This window comes from Haliotis rufescens, unplaced genomic scaffold, assembly GCF_023055435.1.
Source record: "Haliotis rufescens isolate VD_foot unplaced genomic scaffold, xgHalRufe1.0.p SCAF_1, whole genome shotgun sequence".
In the NCBI taxonomy this organism is placed as follows: domain Eukaryota; kingdom Metazoa; phylum Mollusca; class Gastropoda; order Lepetellida; family Haliotidae; genus Haliotis; species Haliotis rufescens.
Genome location: NW_025963779.1, coordinates 26390045 through 26409835, shown reverse-complemented (window position 1 = coordinate 26409835; position 19791 = coordinate 26390045). Strand labels below are relative to the sequence as shown.

The following is a 19791-nucleotide window of genomic DNA, read 5'->3' as shown; positions in this document are numbered from 1 at the left end:
AAAACACACAACATATACACCAAATTCCATACTGTTCGACTTATTTTAGAATGGCTGAGTAATGGTAACAAATTGACCAAAAATATAGATACCATGGTGGCCATATTGAAAATTGGATTTGAAGCTTGTGAGCAAATTGAGGTGTCATCATTGGTATCAGTGTCAGTTTCAATGGTCTAGTGGGTTCTGAGAATATGTTTACAGCCATGACATAAGCTCATTTGACTTTCAGTCATGTGAGCTAAATATACAATAAGTGCTCAGGATAGACTTGTCTGTAAATAGAATGGTCTGGTCTTTCTTTACAGGGGCGGTCGGGTAGCCTAGTGGTTAAAGCGTTCGCTCGTCACGCCGAAGACCCGGGTTCGATTCCCGACATGGGTACAATGTGTGAAGCCCATTTCTGGTGTCCCCCGCCGTGATATTGCTGGAATATTGCTAAAAGCGGCGTAAAACCGTACTCACTCACTCACTCTTTCTTTACATTTAAGTACAGATTCTTTCAGGTAAGGTACATGTATCTTGTATTTCACTAAGAGTTGGAGTGCAATCTACTTACTCTTCTTCAACAAGGAGGATGATCGGGCTAAGGCCATTCATGCTGATGAAGTTGGACCGCAGCGGGACGATGAAGTGGTAGATGCCGCTACTGGCCTGCTCTGCAGCCAGGATGATCAGTTGATTGTGCCAGCGATCGTCATTGGCCGTCTTGTAGCTACAGTGCTCACACGACTGAAACAGCACAGATGCGTTGGAATATTTACAATTTCCAGTCACATAATTACATTTTGTACCCATGTGGCGAAGAGAACAGAGGCTTGTAGCAGAAATGTGTGGGGACACTAGGAAGTGGCAGCTGAAGGTGGGAAGAAATGATGCCTTAAGCCACAGTTAGCAATATTCAAATATTGTTAACATCCTGCTCAGGCAAACCAGTGGTTGACAGTGTGAGCAATAAGTCACACAATGATGGGATACGATGACAAATATTCTGCCAGGACACACAGTGAGAACAGATCCTCAAATTAGGTCTCCTTTACAACAAGCATGGGTCTGATGTGGACCTATTCTCTCTTTAAAAATACTGATGGACACTGTCTGTCATGGGGTTACAACTGAGCCTGAACAGTGAAATCATGAACATACAGCTGGAGGATCAGTGATCAGTCTTTGGGTTTGTTCAAGGATGGGGTTGTTATAGAGGTTAAAGGATGTGGTTGTTATAGAGGTTAAAGGATGGGGTTGTTATAGAGGTGGGTTTGTTAAAGGATAGGGTTGTTATAGAGGTTAAAGGATGGGGATGTTATAGAGGTTGGTTTGTTCAACGATGGGGTTGTTATAGAGGTTCAAGGATGGGGTCGTTATAGAGGTGGGTTTGTTCAAGAATGGGGTTGTTATAGAGGTTAAAGGGTGGGGTTGTTGTAGAGGTGGGTTTGTTAAAGGATAGGGTTGTTATAGAGGTTAAAGGATGGGGATGTTATAGAGGTGGGTTTGTTAAAGGATGGGGTTGTTATAGAGGTTAAAGGGTGGGGTTGTTATAGAGGTGGGTTTGTTAAAGGATGGGGTTGTTATAGAGGTGGGTTTGTTAAAGAATGGGGTTGTTATAGAGGTGGTTTTGTTAAAGGATGGGGTTGTTATAAAGGTGGTTTTGTTAAAGGATGGGGTTGTTATAGAGGTGGTTTTGTTAAAGGATGGGGTTGTTATAGAGGTGGTTTTGTTAAAGGATGGGGTTGTTATAGAGGTGGTTTTGTTAAAGGATGGGGTTGTTATAGAGGTGGGTTTGTTAAAAGATGGGGTTGTTATAGAGGTGGTTTTGTTAAAGGATGGGGTTGTTATAGAGGTGGGTTTGTTAAAGGATGGGGTTGTTATAGAGGTGGGTTTGTTTAAGGGTGGCCTCCACACAGAGGTTGGTTTGCTAAAGAATGGGTTTTATATCATGTTATGGAGCAAATGAAAGAAACTCACAGTTCCCCACTTAAGGCAGCAGAATGGCCTTGACCCCTCGACAATATGACACAGTGTTCGCCGAGACCCAACGTACATCGTAATAGGAGGAACACCTATTGTAAACCTGAAACAGACTTTATTGAGTCAGAATAATGCGAACAAAATATGCAAGGAATGATTACCAGAAATCCTCCTGTATTTTGTGCTCAACTGGTGGTATCAGGGTATGAAACTCCCAAAAATTTCAGCCAGACCACAGGACTGGCTAGCTGAAATACTTGCCCGCCCTGACCAAAACCTGCCTGCCCACTATAATCATATGTTTCTCAGGATAAGCTAACGGGGTTTCTTTTTGGTTACATTTTATCATTCATCTTTACATGTGAATTAATGCTTATCATCGGGAAATATTTTGAATATTTTCACATATGAAATATAACCCGACCGTCGGGCAGGGGGATTTGAAAATCTGGCAGCCCGAGTTGAAATCAACCCGTCTCGGACGGTCGGGCAGGCAGGTATTTCGAACACTGGTGGTATGTGTTGCAGCCATCATCATGTGTCTGTTGATCACCCTTATAAGAGCTGATAGGTTGGTCTGTGTTTACATACAACCCTACAACCTTTGAAAACTACTAGTCCACTAGACAGAAACTACTAGTCCACTAGACAGAAACTACTAGTCCACTAGCCAGAAACTACTAGTCCACTAGACTGAAACTACTAGTCCACTAGACAGAAACTACTAGTCCACTAGACAGAAACTACTAGTCCACTAGACTGAAACTACTAGTCCACTAGACAGAAACTACTAGTCCACTAGCCAGAAACTACTAGTCCACTAGACAGAAACTACTAGTCCACTAGCCAGAAACTACTAGTCCACTAGACAGAAACTACTAGTCCAGTAGCCAGAAACTACTAAGCTGTGCTGAGGACAAGGAAAAATCCAGTAATGCTAGTCAGCATCTGAGGCTTTAATTCTGAACCTTTTCTCAATGCATTAATTTGCAACAAAATTAAACTGAAAATAAGTGGATGTAAAATGTAAACATAGTTAACATTTTTGTCTTGTTCAAGCAGGACTGGCTACAGACTGAGGACTAGTGAGGACAATCGTTCTAAATCCATAATGTTTGTTAAAGCTCCAGTCTGGACACTAGCTAAGTTCAGTATCAATCATCAGCATACAAACTTTTGACTTTGTAAATTCAGTTGGTCGATTTCAAATTTAAGCTAAATACCAAATGAGTACAATGTTGATGTTTTTATTAATTTAGGTGAATAGTATACATAAACAACAACATCATTAAGTAGACACAATTAATGGATCACAACTTCAACCTAATCAGTCCTGCTTGACAACGGTATAAGGATCTATACCGAAACGTCGCCTCTACGGTATTAAAGAAGTTGTTATCCATAAATTGTGTCTACTTTGTCATCCATCAACTTCTAAGCAATGCCTATCAAACAATATAACATCATACTCAACAGACAGATGCATATTGACCTGATCAACTTACTGTTGATTACATAATCACTACAAACATATTCCTTGCAGTTTTACAGCTGATGTCATATCCTTTGCTCTGTAGGTCATCACCATATTGTTTTCTTTTTACATAAAAAAACTTTCTAGCTTGAACTGATATTAGTTAACCTTTCTTGAAATGATTGTTATTTTTCTTTAACATCCAAAACTGGCTCCCACAGGAGATATCTGTTGGGTGAGATCAAGCCATATCATCACTGTAGATACTACACTGCAGATATCGCTGCAATGAAATTGCATCGCAATACTTTGCAGACCATTGTGACATCACTGGTAACCATGACGTCACAATCAAATGACAACACTAATGGCTCTGCTACTGAAGCTGTAAGCAGTACTTTTTACACTGAAGACACTGCTAATTATTGTCTACAAATTAAAAAAGTTGGAAGAATGATGTTGGATGATAAATAAAATCTCACCCTCGTGTCTTTTGATATGAAATATATTAACACTCGTTGATATAAGTGGCAAAAATCCTCGGCAAGCCTCAGAATGTTTTATCAACTTGTGTTGATATATTTGATATCAAAAGACACTTCTGCCAAGTCTGTTGGTGTTGAAGCTCACCTCTCCTGTCCCATGTCACTGTAGAACTGCAGTACCTTGCCGGAGCCTGTCCGGTGGGACACACCATCCAGTGTATCCTGTGGTGTTGCATTGATGTTAATAACATCAGGAGTCTTCTCCACATGTATAAAGTCATCACTGCTTTCATTGTTGTTTTTGTTCTCTTTCTTGTTATGAATGAGTTTTGTTATCTCCTGGCCCATTAGGCTGGTGATGGTGTCGAACACACTCTCGCCATCGTCATCCTCCTCCTCCTCCTTCTGGTACTTCTGTAGGGCCAGTGCTATTTGTTCTGATGAAGGAGGATTGAAATTGTCAAGATTCAAGATTATCTACCTCATTCAGGGGCATAATCCCAGAGAGTGAGTGAGTGAGCTGGATTGAACGTCACTAACAGAATCTCAGTAATGTCAGGCACAGCAGCTTAATGTGGAAGAAAAGTAGATTTGTGTTTAACGCTGCTTTGTAACAGTATCATAATTTATCACAGCATGTCAGATTAATGAGGGAGGAATTCTTAAGAACAATCAGAATGGTGCTTACAATCCAAGAATCTTAGTCAAGGCAATTCCAGGAATCCAACCCATGATTCTAGGATTTTAGCCTGCCTAAGGGATGCAACTTTACACAGGGAACTGTGGTGCCTTAGACAAGTGGTCCACCTGTACTACCTAAGAACAATTTCAAGACCAGTTCACCCCTAGACTGATCTGTATAGCAAGTTTCATCTAGAAAATTCAACAGTTTTGGAGTACTGCTCCGGAAACTTGTCATCATGAAAGAAATAAAACAAAAATATATAAAAATCCCAAATCATCAAAAGGCACCAGTTCACCACTAGACTGATCTATATAGAAAGTTTATTTAACAGTTTTGGAGTTCAGAAAACGGACAGCTGACTAGGACTATCTGAGAATTGTATGTAAGTACCCAGGTTCTTGGCAACTCTCTCTGACTTGGGCACCTCTTGTTCCACGGCCTCCGGATTGATACGGGAGTACTCCTCCTTGGTGACGCTCATGTAGAAGCAGTAGTCCGTCTTCTTCAGGATGTGCTTGGGGCCGGGGTTCAGCAACAGCTTGGGCTCCTTCTCTGTCGGGTCCAGGACGGCCAGCAGAGCCACACCGAACCTGAGAGACACAGGCGAACTTATATAGAATATGAAAAGTAATCTCTAAAAAACACTGAATGGCAAGTGTCTAATGTCCCTGTTGGTACCATGCTGCTGGGGGCTTTATTCCCAACATGTTTCAGTATCGTCCCACTGCTGGTGTACTGCTCATCAGATATTTGGCCATTGATAGTACACTAAGAGTGAGTGAGTGAGTTGTGTTTAACACCACTTTGAGCAATATTCCAGTTATATCACAGCATGTCAGCTTAATGTGGGAGGAAAGCCTGAAGTGAGGCAGGTCTAAGATATTTACCACTTCGGTGAAACCCACGAGCACAGGTATGGTGCTGACAAACCAAGAAACATTGTTGGGGCAAACCTACAATCATAGGTTTCTGGAGTGCCAAAGGGACACAACTCTGCACAGAGAATTGTGGCGCCTTACTAGTTGGACGAGTGGGCCACCCGTGCCCCCGGTAGAACACTAAAAAATATGTCCAGTTTGCAAATACGGTATAGAGGACAAATTCCACTTTCTATTGATTTGTTATATTATGAAAATCTTAGGAAATTTATCTGCCAGAAAAATTCTGGAAATACCCTAGCTTAAATACCCTTCAGTCAACTTTGGGCACTAACAATAAACATTCATTAAAAGATTTATCACATTACTTAGAATATGCTTATGAAAATTTGACACTCAGTTGTAATGAACTGACAGAGTCCTTGTGAGTTTGTATTTATGTATTTGTGTATCCATGTATTGTATTATCTATTTGCTGTGTGTATATGGTTCTGTATAAGGGCTTCATGACAAACTTTTTCTTCTTCTAATAATCAAATCAACAGACTTAAATTAAACTTATAGTAGACTGGATTGAAACTAAACAAGAGTACTGAGCAGATTATAGTGGTTTCATCATGAGGGTTTTATAATATGAGAAATATCACCCTAGTATCAGTTAACTGGTATTTACAAAGGTGTCGTTGTACGAAGCGATCTTAGCGTTAAGGTGATCGTAGCTCCCATACCTTAACATAGACTTACGAGAGTCGTAGCATTTTGAACAACGGCACTCAAGTCTTTAGTAAGGCAAATACCAATTTACAGGATAAGGTTGATATTTCACATATTAAAAAAACAAGAATTCCGTAGATCATTTCCACATTAAATTTTCCCCCATTTTGAATCAAATACACAGAATTTCTGAATCTTACGATACATTATGTGAACAGATACACTGATGCCTTAGCTGTTGGGAAATATCACACGCAGAAGGAAATTAGTATAAGTCAGGATATGGTAAAATAATAAATTCCTGAAACTATGTGATAAAACATAACTGAACAATGTGTTGCAGCACATGCTGAAAGTTTGTGCTGATGTAGAACTGCTTGTTTTCATATTCGTTAATAAATTAGTTATATTTTTTGGGGTTGGTTTGTTGTTTAACGCCGCACTCAGCAATATTCCAGCTATATGACGGCGGTCTGTAAATAATCGAGTCTGGACCAGACAAACCAGTGATTATTACCATGAGCATCGAGCCACGCAATTGGGATCGATGCCATGCATCAACCAAGTCAGCGAGCCTGACCACCCGATCCCGTTAGTCGCCTTTTACGACAAGCATAGTCACCTTTTACGGCAAGCATGGGTTGCTGAAGACCTATTCAACCCCGGAATATTCACGGGTAAATTAGTTATAGGCATGTCATCTGGGACAGTTAACTTTAAAGTTGACACCATCAATCTGTACCCTCCAATGTCAAAGTGAAGTGAAGTGAAATGTGGTTTAACATCGTGGCCAAGATTATTTCACATATATAACCACGTGGGTGCGGCTGCTGGTACTAGTCCGGACTGATGCCGAATTAAAGTGCTAGTCCACTGAGATACCATGCCACAGTTTAACATGAATACCCCACTCAGACACAGCATACTGACTCCGAGCCGACCAGTCCTTGTTTTTGCCCCTTAATGCCGAGTGCTAAACAGGGTAACAACAAGTACCATCTTTTAACGTCTATCGGTATGATGCGGCTTGGGATCGAACCCCAGACTTTCTGCTCTCTGGGAGGGCACTCTACCACCAGACCACAGAGGCGGTCCCAATGTCAAAGGTATCCATGTTGTTTAATTGGTTGCTTTGGGTAGCCAAGTGGTTTCTGAATTAGATTAGATTCCTGGCATGGGTACAGTATGAGAAGCACATTCTAGGTTTCCCCTGCCATGATATTGCCGGTCGATAGCTAGAAGCAGCTTAAATGAACAGACCATCCATTTTCTCATTTCTGTATTAGGAAACTGACCTCTGGTGTGCATCAGCGGAGGCCTCAGTGAACTTCGTCCCGCTGTACTGACTGAAGAAGATGCTCTTCTGCACCTGGATGTGGTAGATCTCGTTACCTGCATGACGCCCGTACACCTGCTGCCACGTCTCCGAGGCGATGTCCCCCTCGCTGCAACACATGCAACATCATCAACTGCTCATCTTCCTCACAACGTAATCCAAAATCTTTCTAACCCTGTAAATACTATCAAGGATTAATCTAGACTAACTCAGGGGTTGATATTTGGCCCAAAACATTTCCATAAAAGTAACCAAATTGGAATTTAACATTTCCCTGTTCATGTTAATACAGTATACCTAATGTTATGACTTTGTAGAGGTGATCTGCAATAATGAGGACGAGGCTTTAATGCTTAGTCTTACATTATTGCACTGAATGCAGTGCGAAAGTAAATGTTAAAATACTTTGGAATTAATTAAAAAGCAATATTGATCCAATTTTAAACAAATAATAATTTTGCCAATTTGCTTGCAAAGGGCATTATGAATTAGTTTAGAATCCTAGTTAGTTAGTCCCTTGAAATATCAAGCACAAAATACTCATATCCCCTGCCAATGGCATATCCGGTGGTGTGCAAGGCAAGAAATATTGTCAGTTTTCAAGATCTGATCCGGATTTGAGCACATCCGCCATTTTCAGTCAGTCATTGTTATGGTGACTCAAATAGTAATTCTTTTACAAATCCTGAACTATCAAAAGGCACCAGTTTACGACTAGACCTATCTATGTGCCAAATTTGGTGAAGAAATATTGTATAGTTTTCAAGATCTGATCCAGAAATGAGCACATCCGCCATTTTCAGTCAGTCATTGTTATGGTGACTCAAATAGTAATTCTTTTACAAATCCTGAACTATCAAAAGGCACCAGTTTATGACTAGACCTATCTATGTGCCAAATTTGGTGATGAAATATTGTATGGTTTTCAAGATCTGATCCAGAAATGAGCACTTCCACCATTTTCAGTCAAAGACATTGCCATGGAAACTCAAAAAATATTTTTTTCACAAATCCTGAACTATCAAAAGGCAGCAGTTCTCCACTAGACCTATCTATGTGCCAAGTTTGGTTAAGATATGATTTTTGAGTTCTGCTCCGGAAACAAAATGTGACGGAGGGACAGCACCATTCCTAAACAATGCAACCCCTGTTGCTGTGTGACGTGGGAGTATGTAGTAGACTCACATGCCACTGGAGGTATGCACCAGGAGTGAGACCAGGGTGGACAGGCCGGGGTACAGACAGTTGTTGGCTAGGAGGGCGTACTTGAACTCATCCTCACACACTAAGTGCTCTGAAACAATCAAACAGTATACTGTAAATCTTGATATTAACGTGAGCATGAAATAAATTCGAAAAATGTGAGCGGTCTTTGCTCGCATTAATAACTTCACATTTATGTCCCCAAATGACTATCAACAATAAGACGGCCTCACTGCACACTTTGGATAGCGGAAATACCCACTTGAATATAAACACAAACACTGTTTAATGAGCATCAGTTGTAACAAGTATATAACAATGTTATTCAAAGAATAGGAATTACACAATGGGCATCCGGTGAGTTATCACTGCTGGGGTCAAGAGTTCTACCAACTTGTGTCAAGCTTGTTGACACCTTCTCCGCATACCAATCAGTGAACTGTTGTTGATTCAATTATTTTATTGCCTTTGAACTTCCTTAATGCCAGTCAACAGAGTAAACATATAAACTGTTTATTGTTTTTATGGAAGTGCTCTACTCAGTGCTAATAAGTGGTGCTATTTGCTGTTTGATTGGATTAAGGTAAGGATATGTATCATTCCACTGGGGATGGGGTTGGGGGGTAACCTCCCAAAACCCCTACATCCCATTTCCCCTACAGCTTAAGACAACAAAGTTCACGGTCCATGGCACTGCTAATCCCTAGTCTGTTACCTATTTCATACAATGGAACAACCCAAGAAACTCGAATAGATTGAGATAAATATTTAATTACGATTACGATATTATTCAAATTCATAATACATTATAATAAAAGGTTCATTTTTCAAAATTCATAATACATTATAATAAAATGTTCATTTTTCAAAATTCATAATACATTATAACAAAATGTTCATTTTTCATCTCAACTGTAAATCGTCTCATCTCAGTTTCTCAGTGTAATAATTGTTTCTTCCTATTGTTGTTTGTAATTTCTAAAAAATGTCTTCTCATCATACAGGCATCTTTCATTACACTTACATTAATTTTTTTTTCTTCTTAACTTTCCTTTAAGTACCCTAATCCCCTAAAGCTCTACCCTTTTCATTTCTACTACCTCTACTCCAGACCTTAATCTCTCCTTTAGGTGAGTTCATAATGCCAGACAGGTAAATGCCGCGTGTTGTTTTAACTAATTGTAGGGGAACTGGGTTGTAGGGGAAATGGGATGTAGGGGTTTTGGGAGATAACCGGTTGGGGAGAGTCGCAATTTTTGGCTAGGGGGTCAGCAGTCATTTTAATTTGGAGACGCATTAATTTCAAGATTAACAGTATATACAGTAGGGCTGGGACGGGTAACTCAGGTACTTGGGTCGGGTGGGTAGTGAGTAGGATCTGGGTGCCCACAGGACTACCCGGACCCGTGGTTAGTCACATGATTATATTGTTTAATGGCAAATTTATCTAGAACTCTATGGTTACACTAAAAGTGACAAATGTTCACATTTGTTTCCGACTATGCACACATTCCATCTGACTTTATATGTTTGCATAAAGATAAAACTTCTGTCAACTTCAGTGTATGTATGACCAGATCATTTTATGCCTGTATCTAAATACATTTTTGCAGGAGTATGGTCAAACATTTCCCAATTGGACATTTTGTACCTATCTCTTGAGACCTATACAGAGGGTACCTGGGTAGGGTTGGGTAATAGAGGGGTGGGTACCTGGGTAGTAAATTTGGACTTGTCCCAGCCCTTATATATAGCATAGCTATTCCAGGGGATTCTGGACTAGAATAGGTCCACAACAACCTGTGCTGGTCAAAAGAGGTCATGAATAGGGTGATCAAGATCGGTGACTTGGTTCACTGTGTATCACGGTACAAAGTTGATCAAGTAGGTGAGGTGAAATGGGGTTTAACATCGCGTCCAAGATTATTGCACTTATATAGTGACGTGAATGCACATGTATGTGTGTGTGTGTGTGTGGCTGCTTTTACTAGTCCGGACTGATGTCGATTTATAGTGCTAGCACAGTGAGATACCATGCCGCAGTTTAACATGAATACCCCACTCAGACACAGTATACTGACTCCGAGCCGACCAGTCCTTGTTTTTGCCCCTTCATGCCGAGCGCCAGACAGGGAAACAACAAGTACCATCTTTTAACGTCTTTTGGTATGACGGGGCTGGGGATCGAACCCCGGACCTCCGGGCGGACGCTCTACCATTAGACCACGGAGACAGTACAAAGTTGATCAAGTAAATCTACACACCTCTACTACTAATATTAGAATGAACCCACCAGCAAACTTGACATGCATCTTGTTCTTGGCTTTGAAGAGCTGGATGTACTGCTTACAGTTGGGTGCAAAGTCTTTAACTGCCCACGACCGGAGAATTGTGTGTTGATCCTGAAAGTTGACAAAATCTTTCATAGACACGGAACATGTAGTCCATGTACAAGATGTATTCATCCACATAAAGCAACATGTTGGACAACTAGGGGTAGTGTATTATCCAACTCTATTGCAATATTATACAGTCAAGTCCCGTCAATCCGACATTGTTGGTTGCATATGATGATGTCAGATTAGCGAGTATGTCGGATAAACAAAATTAGGTAGTATCAACATTCGTGATCGATAGATAACTCAAACATGTTGTAATAAAAAAGGAAATATTCCTATTGTTGTGTTACATAGTTAGCGGAATATGTTTAGGAATTATGCAACCTCTAAAGTTTAAAACAAAAGTACTGTTACGGACTGTATGACTGATTCAAAATACTATTTAAAGCATAGTCTGGAATGGAAGTCGCCAATTTGAAACTAGTGCTGCAATGCTTAAGAAAGCTGCTCTCGTAGTGGCTGATATCGACTTGATGTTAGTAATTTCATTGGTCGATGAAATTGGTCAAAGTTCGCGAAATGTCGTTCTGACGTGACCTGTAATGGGATGTCCTCAGTGGTAGTGAGAACTTGTATCTGATTTTAATGAGATTGAGGTAATCTAGGCATGTGATTAATCCTGTTTTGTTTATTTAAAGCAGTAATTGTTTATTGTTAAGCAGGTTTATCTGCAGCCGTTGAAATATGTAGCTGCTCGTCAACTCGTCTCGCATCAAAACACGGAGCTGTGTACTCACGGGCAGATGACCATGGAGTACGCTGATCACTATGTTGGATTAACGAGACTGATGAATGAGTGATTTCAACAATTCATTGCAAATTAGAGGTGTCGGAGTCGGAGTGCGAGACTGTCAGATTAACGGGGTCTAAATAGCACTGATTTAATCGGTTCCCATCATTTGTGTCGGATAAAGCCAATTGTCGGATTAACGAGTGTTGAATTAATGAGACTTGACTGTATATGTATTGATAGTGTATGATCCAACTCTGTCGCAATATTATATATATACTGAAAGTAGCTTCACCTTTAGTAATGGCCAAAAAGGTTTTGAATATCAGCTTTCTATTATCTCTGTTGAAACTATTGATAATCTAATGTGATAATGATGTTAAAACTCTTTGTTGTAACGCCACAGTTCAAAACAATTCCAATTTAACATTGTTTTATATAATCAATGCATCTTAAGTTCAACTCTATTTGAGTAAGTATTAATAATAATAGTGTGCACAGTCAAATTAAAAGAGTGTCACAACGGTCTCTCTCAGTGGTGTGACTATATTGAATGTATACTGACAGCTGCAGATGATGATGATGATGATGATGATGATGATGATGATGATGAAACTTCTTTGTTCTAATTTATCATAGGAAATGTACAAAATCTGATGAAACTACCATTTAAAGTACAATCATCATTTCTTTGCTACAATTATGAACATACCGCTTTGGCTTTGTTGACGGCAGATCTTGGGGCCAGGAAAAAACAGGCATCAGCTTGATGGATCCTAAAATGAGTTTTCAAAAGCAAGAAAAATGTGAAATATTTCCAAATTAAAAAAGTTGATACATCTTGAGTACTGTGCACGTTTATGATAGGAGCTCCGGTGATTTCTCCATCTTGAGGTAAATAAAATTTGTTCAAATGCAATCTTTATCCTGGGAATGATGTTCAAAATCTGGTCAAGATGTCGACGATCACCATGACATGTTATTATATATTTTTATTTCATAATCCAAGGTCTTGACCTTAAATTTCAGCCTATGAGCGTTTGTTGTATAACACTCCACTCAACAAAATTCCAGCTATATGCCGATGGCCTGTAAATAATACAAGATATGATACAATAACTACCAAGTCACTGAGTCCGACCACCCAATCCATTAAGTCACTCTTACAACCAGCATAGGTTACTGGGGACCAGTTCTAACCCGGAATCCCAACAGGGCCTTCTGTAGTTAGTTATCAGTTTTGTGGGAAACAGTGGGATCACTACCAACAAAATGATATGTCCTGTTTGTCAATGCAGTTCCTGCTGACTAAAACATTACCGGCATCGCTTGAGATCCAAGTCTTTGAGTGGACTGCCCCTCATGTAGATGACCCTGTGGGTCCACTTGGGGTCCTTCAGTATAACCTGCATGCTGTTGTCCAGCTCCCTAGGGCTCAGCAGTATCACCATATGTTCCTGTGGCAGAGAGTTATCTCCCTTAGTTCAACTCCTTCAAGAATTTAAAACCAAACTTTACACAGCAAAATAGTTGGGATTTCACCCCTCATTCGTAACATCACAAATAGAACAGCTGAAGACAGAAGATACATAACACTGTGTCATAGTTTTAATGTTACATAGTGTCACACAAAGTTACCTCCCTTGATGTGCCCAGGCACTAGGGTCCTATTGGCAGATCAACTGGTTAATATTACAGATATCCTCCAAAAGAAAGAACATTAAATTTGCAGAACTTCTGTAACAGTATTTCTGACATGCCATTTAAGACTTAGAAGCTACAGTTTTGAGGAACAAGTCGGTAATTACATATTCTGAAGAAAAGAAATGACGCACTTCCTTTAACATGTGGAAATCTGCTTTCATTAATTATACACTAAATTTGAATTTCTTTTTATCTCTCATATTACAGAAGATGCTCAGCTCAGGTCCATATAAACGACCATGCCACATCAAGTTCATACTACTCTCTGCTTGGTAGCACCTACATACTGAGACATGCCAGATGTGCAAATGTGAATGACCACAAACCTTACTTATTAAGACTGGATGTACACAAACAAGAGTGCAATAAGTCTTTAAGTGACATTTAGCAGTTGGTATGATGAACAAGGGAGATAGGTCTATGGATGTACAACAACCTTATTACAATGAATGTGGCGTTTCGGTGTAGGTACTAACACTGTTATGAAGCAAGTGATGTGATGTTCACTATTCCTTGTTCAAGTCTGAGTGAGTGAGTGAGTGAGTGAGTGAGGATGGTTGTACGCCGCTATGAGCAATATTCCAGCAATATCACGGCAGGGGACATCAAAATCGGGCTTCACATGTTGTACCCATGTGGGGAATCAAACTTGGGTTTTTGGCGTGATGAGCGAACCTCTAGACTACCCAAACTGCCCCTCAAGTCTGATGAAGTGTGCTTATTTTCATGAGATTTTCTATGGTTTTGAATCTATAACATATAAGACAAAACACAAGACTGACTTCCTGTTTGAACAATGTATTGCTTTTGCTTTTTCATTTGTGATGGGTCTCATTCCACAAAGCATTCTCAGCATTAAGACTGTTGTAAGTCTGTGTTTAAGCATAGTCTAAAGACAGTTGCAGCACTAAGATCGTGTCATGGAACAGGTTTCTCGGCCCAAACTAAATAAATTATACCTTTAATTTCCTCTTAAAATCCATGTTGACATCAATATGAGCATCTGATCTGCCACATACATTCACTGACTAAAATTAATTAATAACTCATGGAAAAAACGTCATGAGACAGTGTTTTATTTTAAGCAGCAATATTGTTCAACATTTAAATTGAGAATCTCACCACATGAGAAGAATATTAATAAAACACAAAAACTAACACCACATTGCATGTAGCCTACATAGCACTAGGTCCTCTGTACATGCCTGTCTAATATATATGCAGTAACAGTAATATAACCAGATAATAACTCAAGTTTGAATATCACTGCAAATTATTCTACATATGAAAACTACAGCATTACAGGGGTCTATCTCGAACTGCAAAGAGGTTGATATTCTGCAGCAATTGTCATTAAAATTCCTAATTCATGTTAATATAGTTACAACAGATATATGGCCTTGTGGAGTTGACTTGTATTTCACTGATACTAGGACTAATAAAGAGGAAGAGTCATTATTGAATTAAATGTAAATACACATATTGAATGTGAAAGTATCTCTATATTTGAGAACAATAAGTTTTAAAAAATCCAGTTTTGCACAGTTTGCTTGGAATTGGTTTGGAATCCAAGATAAATCCCTGTACAACATTTACATGCATATATATAGTATATGGATGAACATGCACAAGAACTGTGAGAAAGTGCATACATATGGAAAAACATGTCTGACAGCTGCCAACAGAAAACTGCAATTGAGAGACTTAATGCATTTAACGACAAAAGACAGATATTATCTTCACTTTCTTTAACCTAAATTGGTGCAGTTAATGTGATGTAATTGTGAGGGGGTGAGGGAGTGAGGGAGTGAGGGGAACACATAGGGGTTGATGCTGCAGTGCACATGTGGGTGGGTGAGCTGTAGAGCTAACACACAATTACTGATCACAGATGTTGCAAATACTTCCCAAATTGACATGTTTTACAGTGAGACATGGGTGTGTTGGATGGAGTGGAGTGGAGTGGAGTGGAGTGGAGTGGAGTGGAGTGGAGTGGAGTGGAGTGGTGTATGGCGGAGTGAGGTAAAGTGGGGCGAAGTGGAATGGAGCGGTGTGGAGTGGTGTGGAGTGGAGTGGAGTGGAGTGGGCATGGCTGGGTGGAGAGGAGTGGAGCAGAGTAGAGCTGGCGGGGCCGAGTGGAGTGGAATGGAGGAGGGTTGCAGTTCTTTAATCCAGGCAGGACGTAGACCATCATACTTTAACCAAAGGAAAGGACTATGCATCATTAAAGCCAATGTACACTGTTGAAAACACATCTAGGTCAAAGGTAAAGCACAAGTCAAAGGTGACAAGGTCAGAGTATGTCGTAGGGTATGGATTACTTTGTAACACAAGGGAGGACAGACTTGTCACCTGGCGGTGCTTGTGTCCAGGCATCCTCTAGCAAACAAAATGTTAGAAAAAATGTCCTTAACATGGAAAGATTCTAGCAAACAAAGTGCTAAATTAATTACTTCCTGTTTTTATCTACACCATTATTAAAACTATATCTACTTCATTATTCAAAAAGTGTAATTTTACATTTATAAATTCAAGAGAGTCCTGTTGAAAGGTTAATCATGTTCATGTATAACTTTTCACCTTTTCAAACAGAACTATTACCTGGCATGAGAACAAGTCTGCCATATATTAAAGCAGCACTGCGGCAGTCTCTAAAAAGCTGATCCACCCATGTTGCCCCTATGATGTTTGTTTGTTGTTTAACGCCGCACTCAGCAATATCCCAGGTATATGACATCGGTCTGTAAATAATTGAGTCTGGACCAGACAATCCAGTGATTGATATCATGAGCATCGATCCACACAATGACATGCATCAACCATGTCAGCGAGCCTGACCATCTGATCCCGTTAGTCACCTATTACGACAATCATAGTCGCCTTTTACGGCAAGAACAGGTTGCTGAGGACCTATTCTACCCTGGATCTTCATGGGTCTGTTGCCCCTATGACAAGCAGTGGGTAAATGTCACCTGACCTAACTCAAAATCCCAGTTAGTTTTGAGTGATTTCTGTTTAACAGTTATGAGTTAATGAATGAGTATGGTTTTACCCCACTTTTAGCAATATTCCAGCAATGTCATGGCAGGGGACACCAGAAATGGGCTTCACACATTGTACCCATGTTGAGAATTGAACCCAGGTCTTCGGCGTGACGAGTAAATGCCTTAACCACTAGGCTACCCGACCTCCCTAAAAGTAATGAGGTTGAAGAATCTACAATCTTGTAATTACAAACACAAAACATAATAAAGTTGCTGTCATGCAGATTTCGGTCGATTGCAGGATTTGCACAGATATTTTCCAAATCTTTTCACGTTTTTAATGAAGGTTCTCACGTGATTTGATGAACTTCGCTATGTATGACCCGTTTTCTCACAATAAGGATCTTGATTGTCGATCAGATTGTTGTGACTGGGTGCCGCCATTTTGTTTGAAGCAAATGCAAGTGATACGAGAGGTGGAATCTGATTGGTCCATAGGAGAGGCAGAGAAGGGACTTAACTCGTAGCAGCCACTGGTGGCACTACGATCGAGCCGAGGAATTCCAGCCTAGTTCGGCAAGGGTGGAAACTGGACTCTTAAAGTGAGTTAACTCTCTTGCCTCGGGAAGATAGGTGAATATGGGATTCGAACAATAAACATGGCTTCCTGGCAGCAACTGGGCCACCCATGCCACCTCCTCAATAAACCAGACTTTCCAGTGTTTAATATGATGGGCAATGATCAATGCTGTCCGGTACGTTGACACGCTGTCGACCAAGTCACAGAGTCTAACCACCTGCTCTTCTAGTAAGACACCTTTTAAGACCAGCACATGCTGCTGGTAACCGATTCTAACCCGGATTCCCCCACGGTGCTTACGGTGATAGCCTCAATGACTGGATCACAGCTGATGCGGCCATGAACATCATGCACATGTCATGCATTCACCCATACAAGACATATCATCCAAAAAAACAGCAAAAACAAAATCATGCATCATGCAAGTTTTCATACACATGGGATATAAATATCAACAACATGATAAACATTAATAAAAAAAGGCATCATAACTACAAACATATTTGCAAGGTTTTCTCTGTCTTCAAAGGCGTCATGACTACAACATATTTTAGGAGAACTGTCCTGTCTTAATGGTCCCGTGTCTCAACGAGATCATGCATCAGGCAGTTTTCTTATGTATGGGAAATATTATTTATGAAACAGGCGTCATGACTACAAAATATTTGAGGGGAACTGTCCTGTCTTAATGGTCATGTGTCTCAACGAGATCATGCATCAGGCAGTTTTCTTATGTATGGGAAATATTATTTATGAAACAGGCGTCATGACTACAAAATATTTGAGGGGAACTGTCCTGTCTTAATGGTCATGTGTCTCAACGAGATCATGCATCAGGCAGTTTTCTTATGTATGGGAAATATCATTTATCAAACAGGCATCATGACTACAACATATTTGAGGGGAACTGTCCTGTCATGTGTCTCAACGAGATCATGCATCAGGCAGTTTTCTTATGTATGGGAAATATCATTTATAAAACAGGCGTCATGACTACAACATATTTGAGGGGTCTTACACTGATTAGTGTACACATCATCGTGCCCACTGACCTCTGAACTAGGGATAGCAGAGGCGCGCTCCTGCAACAGGTGACAAACATCACGCACACTTCCTCCATCCCATGCTGGCATCAGGGTGGATGACAACATATAGTGTTCCGGTTGCTTAATGCCTCACTCACAAGGGTCACAAGGGTACACACTATTGGTCACACACAGGGTTTTATGTGATGCACACTCACAAGGGTACACACTATTGGTCACACACAGGGTTTTATGTGACGCACAAATGTGTGTCCAGTACTCACAAATGTTGAGATTGGATTCAGAGAAAGAATATATTGCGTCCCGAGGGACCCACAACATTCATTGTACCTACAGCCCATCAAGAGCAGTTATGGGTGTCGGTCATTTCATCCATCAACATGACCACTGTCCACATGATCATTGATTTATTCGAGGCTCTTAAATTTATCAAAATGTACAGTACACTAGACCATTTCATTACTTTACAAGACCTTATATTGTCTGCAAGGACCCTAAACATTAATTATTGATTTCAGACTGGTGTTTTATGGAGAATAACTAGATTCTTTAAGATAGCGTAGTCCCTGTACATTTTCAGTAGTCCTGGACGAATAGACTAATGGACAAGTGGCCATGTCAATCACTGACACAGCAATATTTTAGTTGTATGATGGCTGACTGTAAATATTCAATCTGGCCCAGGCAAGCCAGGGATTATTATACGGTATATATGAACGGTGACACACAGTCTCTAGGCCGCCTCTTACAAACAGCAAATGCTGCTAGGGACCTGGCCTAACCTGGAATCACCACAGGATTTTTCTGTTCCAAGAAACACATTTAATGAGAGCTGAGAAAATGGCCTATTTTCATTCATGTGGTCTCTGTTAGATATGTAATACTTGGAAACATTATATGATTCTAGCAGTGTCTCATATTTGTGGCATATTTCCTAAGGGGACTATTTCTAATGACTGACATATATCGTAACAATTAAAGCTGCATGGACATTAACTGCAATATCATAATGCAAATCCTGAAAACTTAACTGTTACTTAAATTCAAAGATGCCCAATGGCTAAGACTGTAAAACCACAAGAATGAAGACGAAGCTACAAGACAACAACATGCAGCACACAATCACGATGTCATGACGTCAGCACAGTTGAATTGTAAATATCTGCAGGATAAGATACCTGCCATAAATTTTGAATCCTCAATCAAATATGACTTCAACACATCAAAGTTGCTCAACTCTGAATGTATTGTTTAGTGTGATACACACAAGCCGGGACCATCATCAACTACAACAATGACCTGATGGCGCTACAGGTGCATCATACATACCGGACTCATGGCTGCATGAAACAAACGCTTCCATGAACACCACATAATGAAGCAGACATCATCACAAGAGCATCTTCGACTGTCCAGGGCATATATCTCCATTCTATTAAGATAAATTCCCTGGACCTATTCGCTATGGTTTCGGAAGCAAGGATAATTCTAGGGTGGTGCCTTGTGTTTTTAGCCCCTAAATTTAAAAAAAGGCCCACAGTTTCAAATACAATGGTGCATTTTAACATTGTGCTGTATGGGCGTACCTCTGGAATATTTGAAATT

General features: G+C 40.1%; 1 protein-coding gene across 3 annotated transcripts in view; it reads right to left on the bottom strand.

Annotated features, from left to right (window-relative positions):
• The window catches only part of LOC124131699 (potassium channel subfamily T member 2-like), a 67817-nt gene that overhangs the window by 14691 nt on the left and 33335 nt on the right, over positions 1–19791 (bottom strand). For 2 of the 3 annotated variants that reach the window (XM_046495150.2, XM_046495153.2), the window contains 9 exons: positions 13193–13329; positions 12585–12648; positions 11037–11145; positions 8726–8834; positions 7500–7649; positions 5003–5202; positions 4073–4364; positions 1966–2071; positions 560–732 (listed from right to left, as the gene is read on the bottom strand). In XM_046495150.2, the coding sequence (XP_046351106.2) occupies positions 560–732; positions 1966–2071; positions 4073–4364; positions 5003–5202; positions 7500–7649; positions 8726–8834; positions 11037–11145; positions 12585–12648; positions 13193–13329 (1340 nt within the window). Of the gene's footprint in view, positions 1–559; positions 733–1965; positions 2072–4072; positions 4365–5002; positions 5203–7499; positions 7650–8725; positions 8835–11036; positions 11146–12584; positions 12649–13192; positions 13330–15928; positions 15956–19791 lie in introns of all 3 variants that reach the window. The other variant, XM_048393886.1, reaches the window with a different exon arrangement.